At 42.6% G+C, this 10,086-nt stretch overlaps 2 protein-coding genes across 6 annotated transcripts in view; both read left to right on the plus strand.

Annotated features, from left to right (window-relative positions):
* The window catches only part of HIPK1 (homeodomain interacting protein kinase 1), an 88,198-nt gene extending 82,079 nt beyond the window's left edge, over positions 1-6,119 (plus strand). For 4 of the 5 annotated variants that reach the window (XM_027772317.1, XM_027772318.1, XM_027772319.1 and 1 more), the window contains 2 exons: positions 46-176; positions 1,417-6,119. In XM_027772317.1, the coding sequence (XP_027628118.1) occupies positions 46-176; positions 1,417-1,905 (620 nt within the window). In that variant the 3' untranslated portion in view covers positions 1,906-6,119. The remainder of the gene's footprint in view (positions 1-45; positions 177-1,416) is intronic. The other variant, XM_006149628.3, reaches the window with a different exon arrangement.
* Positions 6,120-9,419: 3,300 nt separating this feature from the next.
* The window catches only part of OLFML3 (olfactomedin like 3), a 3,533-nt gene continuing 2,866 nt past the window's right edge, over positions 9,420-10,086 (plus strand). The window contains exon 1 of the mRNA XM_006149630.3: positions 9,420-9,698. Within this exon, the coding sequence (XP_006149692.1) occupies positions 9,585-9,698 (114 nt within the window). The 5' untranslated portion in view covers positions 9,420-9,584. The remainder of the gene's footprint in view (positions 9,699-10,086) is intronic.

Consider the following 10,086-nt stretch of genomic DNA (forward strand, 5'->3'; position numbering starts at 1 on the left):
AGGAATGCTTAGTCTACTCATAGCTAAGCCCTGACCCTTTTTTAGGTCTCTTGAGCAGTAAGACCAAGCCAGTGGCCTCAGTGAGTGGGCAGTCATCTGGATGCTGTATCACCCCGACAGGGTATCGAGCTCAACGTGGGGGGACCAGCGCAGCACAGCCACTCAACCTTAGCCAGGTAAGCGCTAGGGTCTGCTGCCTTCTGCTTGGGGCCCTCCCTGTTGTTACTCTCTGGAGAACTCTGCTTCTGGCTGGACTGCTGAATAAAGCCAAATGAAGCCCCTTTGTGTCAAACAATTTGGTGTTCTGTGGCCTGCGTCGTGTCTGCATGTGCTCTATCTCTTCATTTGCTCTGCATGTTCTAGATGTGCATTCCAGGTTTTCCACTAGACCTCCTTAATCTATCCTGGGAGATTAGAGAAATGGGTGCTATTTAGAAAGATTCTAGAGTGGCCCAGCTGTGGTAGTTGGCATTGGCAGATGCTGCTACTTGACAAGCTGACGCACATGGAAGGCCCAATTTTGATTCCCAGCCCCATTAAAAGCTGGGCATAGTGGTGGGTACTTGTAGTCCCAGCTACTCAGGATGCTGAGGCAGGAGGATCATGACATACAGGTCCCTGTCTCAGGGGGAAAAAAAATAGCTTAGGATGCTAGCCATGCCTAGTTTTGTGCTACCACGTGCTCTGAGACCAGATTCTCTTCTTTTATCTCCCAGGCCATAACCTGAGCTTCACACTGTTTACATGAGTCAAAAGACAGTGAAGAGCTTTTTGGCCACTAATCAACTGGTTCTAGTCCTTCCTCTCGAGAATTTTGGATTTTGGGCTCCCCTCACCTCCTGCCATCTGATCCTTGATGGAGTTACCTTATTCTATTTGTGTTGACTCTTTCCTCAGCTGACATTTTGGTACTTGTATGATGTCTACCAGTAGTGACCCAGTGTCAGTATGAGGGTATAACTGTGAGAACAGGCAAGTGCGAATGTAAGTTCGAGTTCAGTGTATGTATTTTAGGCTCCATATTTGAAGAGGGATATGAAGGATTTAGGGTAGAACAGAAGAAAGCAATGGCAAGGAAGAAAGGTTAGGAAAATTCAAATTCACTGACACCAGAATAGGGTGAGTTGAGTTAATAGTTATTAACTCATAGGAATTGGCAACCCCATAAATTCTTAATTCTCCCCCTTTGTCATATGTAAGAGCACACTGCTGCTCTCTGAGCTGGGTTAGCATCTATTCTGCCAAGAGACAGAAGGATGGATAATTGACTTCTCACAGCATTCATTACTGGTCTGGGAGATTCTGTGTCAGAGCAACTGAGAACATTACAAAGTCAGAACCTTAACTTTTAACTTGGCTTTTGGTGCCCCGAACCAGTGACCTCAAGATTCCTCACTCCCTTCTTCCTCCTTCCAGAACCAGCAGTCATCGTCAGCTCCAACCTCGCAGGAGAGAAGCAGCAACCCTGCCCCTCGCAGGCAGCAAGCGTTTGTGGCCCCGCTATCCCAAGCCCCCTACGCCTTTCAGCATGGCAGCCCACTACACTCGACGGGTCACCCTCACCTGGCCCCAGCCCCTGCTCACCTGCCAAGCCAGCCTCACCTGTATACGTATGCTGCCCCCACCTCTGCTGCTGCATTGGGCTCCACCAGCTCCATTGCTCATCTTTTCTCCCCCCAGGGCTCCTCAAGGCATGCCGCAGCCTATGCCACCCACCCTAGCACTCTGGTGCACCAAGTCCCTGTCAGTGTTGGGCCTAGCCTCCTTACTTCTGCCAGTGTGGCCCCTGCTCAGTACCAACACCAGTTTGCCACTCAGTCCTACATTGGGTCTTCTCGAGGCTCAACAATTTACACTGGATACCCGCTGAGTCCTACCAAGATCAGCCAGTATTCCTACTTGTAGTTGGTGAGCATGAGAGAGGAGAGTCATGGCCGCCCACACCTGGCCCTGAGTTCATAAATAATGGACTTTGGTGAGCTCCTCCCTTACTTTCTTGAAACTCCTTAGCCAGCAGTTTGTTCTGCAGGGGCCCACTGAAGCAGAAGGTTTTTCTCTGGGGAACCTGTCTCAGTGTTGACTGCATTGTTGTAGTCTCCCAAAGTTTGCCCTATTTTTTAATTCTTTATTTTTATGGCAGCATTTTTGGTATTTGGAAGAGTTCAGATGCCCATCTTCTGCAGTTACTAAGGAAGAGAGATCGTACTGAAGTTACCCTTCCAAAAATATTTTCTCTCTCTGACTTGGTCTCTATAAATGCTTTTAAAAACAAGTGAAGCCCCTCTTTATTTAACTTTGTTTTATTGTGATTGCTGGTCAGAGGAGAAATGCTGATAGAAGGACTTGAAATCTGGTAACAGGTGTGAGAAACATTACTATTTTTTGTTTAAAATGCTGAGACTTATTTGCTTATTTTATTTTAAAAGCGGCTTACCCTAATTGATATTTTACTATTAGGCATTTTTTCCTCAGAACTTTTTTTCTTTGTGGATCATTTGAACTTATAATGTTTTAGTTTTGACTTCATGTTGCATTATACTTAATAAGCAATTGTTATTTTTGCAAAATTGGTTACAGATTACTGTGTTACTGTTGGGATTCTCTCAGTTGCTCCTGTGCTTATTACAAAGCGTTGTTAAAAAGACAGCTCACCTTTTGCTGGTAACTTAGCATGAGAATCCATACCTATGTTGAAAGCACCAAGTATTCTTTTTAAATGAAGCACCATGAATTCTTTTAAAAGTCCTTCTCTCTCTGATTCAGCTTAAATTTTATTATTGAAAAAGCCATTTAGGTGGTTGTTACTATATGGTGGTGGTTGTTTTAGTATATGCAAAATCTCTTTCTATTATGAGATAATGGCATTGATGAGCTTTGGCTAAAGATTAGTATGAATTTCAGTAATACACCTCTGTATTTTTTTCATCTCTCCCTTCTGTTTTATGTGATTTCTTTGGGGAGAAAGCTAAAGGATCTGAAACCAGATAAGAACGTTGTGTATAGCTTTTATACTTTACAGTAGCTTCCTTTGTATGCCAGCAGCAAATTGAATGCTCTCTTATTAAGACTTATATAATAAGTGCATGTAGGAACTGCAAAAAATATTTTAAAAATTTATTACTGAATTTAAAAATATTTTAGAAGTTTTGTAATGGTGGTGTTTTAATATTTTGCATAATTAAATATGTACATACTGATTAGAAAAATATAACAAGCAATTTTTCCTGCTAACCCAAAATGTTATTTGTAATCAAATGTGTAGTGGTTACACTTGAATTGTGTATTTAGTGTGTATCTGATCCTCCAGTGTTACCCGGAGATGAAATTGATATCTCCATTGTATTTAAACCAAAATGAACTGATACTTGTTGGAATGTATGTGAACTAATTGCGATTATATTAGAGCATATTACTGTAGTGCTGAATGAGCAGGGGCATTGCCTGCAAGGAGAGGAGACCTTTTGAATTGTTTTGCACAGGTGTGTCTGGTGAGGAGTTGTTCAGTGTGTGTCTCTCCCCTCCCTTCCTCCCTCCTTCCCTTATTGTAGTGCCTTATATGATAATGTAGTGGTTTAATAGAGTTTACAGTGAGCTTGCCTTAGGATGGACCAGCAAGCCCCAGTGGACCCGAAGCTGTTCACTGGGATTTATCAGAACAGGATTAGTAGCTGTGTTGTGTAAATGCATTGTTCTCAGTTTCCCTGCCAACATTGAAAAGAAAAACAGCAGCTTTTCTCCTTTACTGCCACCTCTACCCCTTTCCATTTTGGACTCAGCTGAGTTCTCACAGAAGCATTTTCCCCATGTGGCTCTCTCACTGTGCATTGCTACCTTGCTTCTGTGAGAATTCAGGAAGCAGGTGAGAGGTGTCAAGCCAATATTAAATATGCTTTTTCTTCTTCTTCTTTTTTTTTTAAAGTATGTGCAATCACTTTTAGAATATTTTTTCCACTTTTCCCATGTGTCAGTCCTTCCTGCAAATAGTCAACATTCCTAGTAAAATTTTACTTTTTGAAAAATAAAAAGAATAATAACATGTATTTATACCAAAGAGCCTGTTGTATTGCTTACCATGTCCCCATGCTATGAAGAGGTGTTCTGTGGTGCCACTAGTGACAAGGAATCACAGAAAGATTTCTTAGCCAGTGGAGAATATTAAAAAGGAACCAAAGCCCATTGATTCCTTAGGGCTTTTGAGCTTTCCTTTTAAAAACTTGTATATTCTTGGGGCCCTTCAAGCTGTGAATTGTCCTTGTACTCTCAGCTCCTACATGGATCTGGGTCAAGTAGAAGGTATTGAGGATAGGGATATTCCTGCCCATAAAGGATTTAGGGGAAGAAGGTTAACCCTAAGCTGTGGATATGTTCCATCTGAACTGAAGATTATATATTTGAGGGATAATTCTAGGACTGGTTCTGTTTAAAGATGGTGTCAAGGAGGTGCAGGATGGAGATGGGAGATTTCATGGAGCCTGGTCAGCAAACTTTGTACCAGGTTGAACACTGAGGACCTGTCAAAGTATTTGGAGTTTCTTTATTGTAAGGAGTAAGGGCTTCCAAGATGGGACACGTAATCAGTACAGCCTATCCTGTTTTCTGTATTGTTTTAATCATTATATTGAGTTTTGTTTTCAGCACTATATTGGTCAAGACAGTTTGTATAGTTTCTGTCATAGTTACATAGTTTTCTGGTCAGTGTGTGTGATCTTTGTGTCTCCTTATTGCCAAGCACATTCTGATTTTCTTGTTCAAATGCAGGTCTAATTTCTAAAGGAAACATTGTTTTTGTTCCTTATCTTTCCTCTACAGAGGGAAAGATGTGTTTTTGTAAGAAATGAGATGCAGGAAAAAAACCCCACCCCTGGTCCCCAGTGTAATAAGTAGATGTCATTTAAGACAGGAGTCTTAACTCCATTGACAAAAATAATACCTTAATCACCTGACTAGCAGCAGTGTGTAGTTTTTAAACTTTAGAGATTTCCAGTCTTAGTTTGCAAATTGGCATTTCAGATTTACCAAGATTTATATCCACCGGTGTCCGCTGAGTTTGTATATGCTCGACGTGGCTTTAGATTCTGTCCCTGGGACTTAACATGCCTGCCCTGACAAGCTGGGGGAAGCCCCATGAATTTAGTGAGCAGCTGGCCTGGGTCACTGTGGCCTGACCTCAAACCAGCTTATGGCTTTAAGTCCTCTCTCAGAACTTGCGTGGATTTCTAGCTTCTCCCTTTTTGGGTGAGTGAGGAAGAGGGGAAGAGTTAAGTATAGCCACTAGGCTCATAGGGACACTTGATCAGTCATCCCAGAGTCTTTAATAGCTCCCAAGAGGTGATTCTACTCTCAGAACTCAGCTGAAATACCAACCAAGGAATAAGAACTCCATTCCCAACAGTTCTGGCCATTCTGAGCCTGCTTTTGTGATTGCTCGTCTAGGCAAGCACAGTAATGTGTGTTTATTCAGCATTATTACACAAAAATCCACTAGTTAAGATGGTTTGTTTTAGGGTAGGAAATGAATTTGCCTCTCAGTGACAGGAATGGCCCGAGCCTGCTTCCTATTTTGATTTTTTAAAAACTGATGGATGGTGCAGCATGTCTACATGGTTGTTTGTTGCTAAACTTTATATAATGTGTGGTTTCAATTCAGCTTGAAAAATAATCTCACTACATGTAGCAGTACATTATATGTACATTATATGTAATGTTAGTATTTCTGCTTTGAATCCTTGATATTGCAATGGAATTCCTACTTTATTAAATGTATTTGATATGCTAGTTATTGTGTGCGATCTAAACTTTTTTTTTGCTTTCTCCCTTTTCTGATTGTGCGCTTCCTTTTACAACATGCCTCTAGAAACAGTTTCTGAGAATTACTGAGCTATGTTTGTAATGCAGATGTACTTAGGGAGTATGTAAAATAATCATTTTAACAAAAGAAATAGATATTTAAAATTTAATACTAACTACGGGAAAAGGGTCCATTGTGTAAAACATAGTATATCTTTGGATTCAATGTTTGTCTTTGGTTTTACAAAGTAGCTTGTATTTTCAGTATTTTCTACATAATATGGTAAAATGTAGAGCAATTGCAATGCATCAATAAAATGGGTAAATTTTCTGATTCGTGTGGCTGTTTTTGGCTTCTGTTATAGGGGGGCAAAGAGAATCAACAAATACCATCTTTGGAGTGGCTTAAACACATTGCATAGAGCATTAAAGGGATTTCATCCTTCAGACAAATCTCTTAGGAACTGAGTAAGGTTTGTTAGCAAATACTTCCCAAGAATGTTGTGTCCAGGTCTCTTACTGTATATTGTCCAGATCTGACTTTTTTTTTTTTTTGGAGAGGTTTTTGCTATAGGGCGCATGCGCTCGCCAGAAAGGGAAAGATAGACAGAAAGCGAGAAATCACCCCCCAGGGGGTGTGGCCACGCCGTAATCCCTTCTCCTTCATTCTCCTCTCTGGATCTTGGCCACACATGCACCCGCACCCGGCATGAGTTCAAGCCCCATGCCCCCCACTCCTGGCAAGATTAAAAGCCACTGGGTCCGGGAAATGAACTGCGGTCGACTACATGGGAGACCAGTGACATAGCCATGACACTAACTGTTGGTCCCCAGATCTAACCTTTTGAAAGAGGTAGAAAACTTCTGATCAGTCTAGTTAAACTTGTTTCCTAGCATGTTTCATCTAAGTACCAGAATGAAAATAAGAGCCATCACAGGAAGATGCTCTCTTTCCCCCTCCTTTCAGGCTGCACTATTAAAGGTGTGTTTTTTTCTAGAGAAGGAGCAACTCTGATCAGATTTTTCTTGATTCTACAGTGAATAATAATTCTGATAAAGAAATAGAAGCCAGCCCCAGAGAACAGCAGTTAAACACAGTTAGGTCCCACAAGATTGACCATGATTTGAATTAGATCTCGAATCCTGGTCCCAGTGGCTTGAAAAGTATGCTGGGCACATGTGCATGTGTGCCCCAAATCCTGATGAGATGAAGAAATTGAGGAGAAGGGATTATGACATGACCGTGTCCCATTGGGGCAGGGTGGATTGCTTTCTCCCTGTCTCTTTCTGGTGATTGCATGCACCCTCTGGCATTTAAAAAAGAGAGAGAGAGAGAGAGAGAAGGGGCCAACAGGTGACATGGTATTAGGGCACTGGGTCACACATGGCCAACTCTGTGGTTCAAGTCCCAGACCTGGTGACATGAAAAGCACACCACGAGTATGCACATGAATGCCCAGGATCCTGAGATGAAAATGGTGGAGAGGGGATTGCAGCGTGGCCATTCACCCTGAGGGGTGATTTCTCACTTTCCCTGTCTCTGCAGCAAGCACATATACCCTAAGGCAAAAATCGTGAAAAAGAAAAAGAAAAAAATGAAATAGGATTTGTCTAGATCAATCACTGCAGGTCTCTGAATAAATGCTGTGTTTTGATTTGTTTTAAGTGTTCAGGCCAAGTTTATCCAAGAGTGACCATTAATTCATTTTGGGCTCCCACAGTCTTAGTTGGGATATAGAAATGAGAAATACCCTCTTGTATCATAAGCAAGAAAAATGATCAATAGTCCATTCTCTTCCAGTAATAGGGAGGTCAGAATACATTTATAGGTTGAGTATCCATTACTCATAGTGCTTGGGACCAGAAGGGTTTTGGGATTTACAATTTTCTTTTGGGAGGGGGAACCAGCAGTTAGCTGAATGGCTATGTCGCTGGACTCCCATGTAGTCAACCACGGTTCGCGTCTCAGACCCAGTGGCTTAAAACTCACACCGGGTTCAAAAACCTCAAAAAAAAAAAAAAAGATTAAAAAAAAATTTTTAGGATATTTGCATGTACATAATGAGATACCTGAGGAGGAATATAGGACCCAAGTGTAAACACAGTTCATTTGTGTTTCGTTTCTTTTCTTTTTCTTTTTCTTTTTTTTTTTTTTTGAGAGATTTTTGCTATAGGGCGTGTGCGCTCGCCAGACAGACAGAAAGTGAGAAATCACCCTCCAGGGGGGATGGCCACACCGCAATCCCTTCTCCTCCATTCTCCTCTCGGAATCTTGGGCACGCACACACACACGAGCCCGGCGTGAGTTTTAAGCCACCGGGTCTGGGACGCGAACCATGGTCAACTATGTGGGAGCCCAGCGATATAGCCGTTACGCTAACTGCTGGTCCCCATTTGTGTTTCATATACACCTTATAGTCAGAAGGTAATTTCATACAATATTTTTACGTTGTGTTTTGACTGCAGACTGTCACATGAGATCAGATAAGGAATTTTCTATTTGTGGTATGTCAGTGCTCAAAAAGTTCTGTATTTCAGATTAGGTATGTTTGACATATATTATGATTTAGACTGCAATGTATATATTTTTCAGATTTTGTTTTCCTTAAATAAATGAACATAAATTAGTTTGAACTCACCAAACACCCCCAGATTTGGTAAGAGAGTATACCTGGCTGCTTTCAGGCAGAATTTTCACCTCTGGATACTCCAGAGTTAGTTTACTAACTTCTCTGTGACCTGTTTTGTTGTTTGTTGTTGTTTTCTTTTTTCTTTCTTCCCTCCCCCCCCCTTTCTTTCTTAAGGCTTTTACCTGTGCTTGCCAGAGAGACAGAGACAGCGAGAGGGAAATGAGAAGCCATCCTGCAATCCCTTCTCCTTCATTCTCCTGGGATTCTGGGCACACAATGGATATGCACCCAGCGTGAGTTTCAAGCCCAGGTCTGGGACTCAACTGTGTTTGACCATGTCGGGCAAGTCCAGCTACTTAACCATCACGCCACTTGCTGGCCCGTTTGTTGTTTTTAATCTCAGTTATATTTTCTTTCTTGGGCTACGTCAGAGAAAGATTGGCATAGCTCCCTAAAGTAACTGGGTAGTCTGTGTGGAAATCTGCATTTTAGTAATGAAAACCCCTATAAATTCAATCTACTTGGCCTGCTTAATGGAAAATTTTCCACATGGCATGGTGAAGTGTAAGCCTTGGTTTCTCTATTAATCATAAGGTGATACCAAATGCTTAGCACAAGGTGGCGCCAAAGAGCTGTAGAAGTTAAACTTGTCCATTTTGGTTCCCCCCCCCCCCCCCCTAGCTTCCACTGAACAAGGCGGAAAAACAAATCCATTGTATTATTGCTGGGAGAAGGACGGGTTCATGGATGGTGTCACTTAAATTAGCATTGAAATCACTCTCCTAAAACAGAAGTAAGAGTTTGCTGAGCTTCCTTTAAGGGCTCTGCCTCCTGCAGCTAGCTCCTTTCCCTGGGGGACCTCCCAGAAGGCTGCTGCCTTGAGGTTTCCACTTCTTTTCCCTCTTGGGGAGCCTACAGTCTAGGCGGGAAGTGGTTAAAGCTTCTGGCTGCTGTGCAATAGGGCCATCTGTGTTTGATCAATCCAGGCGGAAAGGAGGGAGTGGAGGCTGTAAAGAGACTGTGAAAGCATTCCAGAGTAGTGAGAGAGACCAGGGAGCAGAAGGAAAGGAGGCCCCACCCCCACCCCGCCTCCAAGGCCAACCGTGGGCTCAAGGGGAAGAGGCCGGCTGCACACTCGTCTACTCTGGCCCCACTTTCCAGGCTGCCATGGGGCCCAGCACTCCTGTCCTCATCTTGTTCCTTTTGTCATGGCTGGGACACCTTCAAGGACAGCAGCACCACCTTGTGGAGTACATGGAACGCCGACTAGCTGCCTTAGAGGTGAGGGACTCCTTTCTCTTCTTGCCTAGCCTATAAGGATTATACATTTTCTATTGGTTCACCCAGTTTGTCGGGGATCTGGGGATGACAAAATAGTGCTCTGTAAAAACTCACAGAAAACTCAGTATTTTAATAAGGATCCTTAAGATTGCAAGTCCTCCTCTTTGCTACATAGAGCAATTGTAAACTTTGTGTTTTGCCTCTGGGATTAACTGGGTCAAGGGGGTGGGTGGAAATGAGAGCCAGGATTGTGGGATTGCATCTCCTGAGAAGGTGGTGACTCCATTAAATTTGGAGGTACCCAGAGAATTTGCAGCGTCCTGCCTTTTTTTTTTTTTTGGAGAGGTTTTTGCTGTAGGGTGCGTGCGCTCGCCAGAAAGAGACAGAA

Source organism: Tupaia chinensis, unplaced genomic scaffold, assembly GCF_000334495.1.
Source record: "Tupaia chinensis unplaced genomic scaffold, TupChi_1.0 Scaffold000270_2, whole genome shotgun sequence".
NCBI lineage: Eukaryota > Metazoa > Chordata > Mammalia > Scandentia > Tupaiidae > Tupaia > Tupaia belangeri.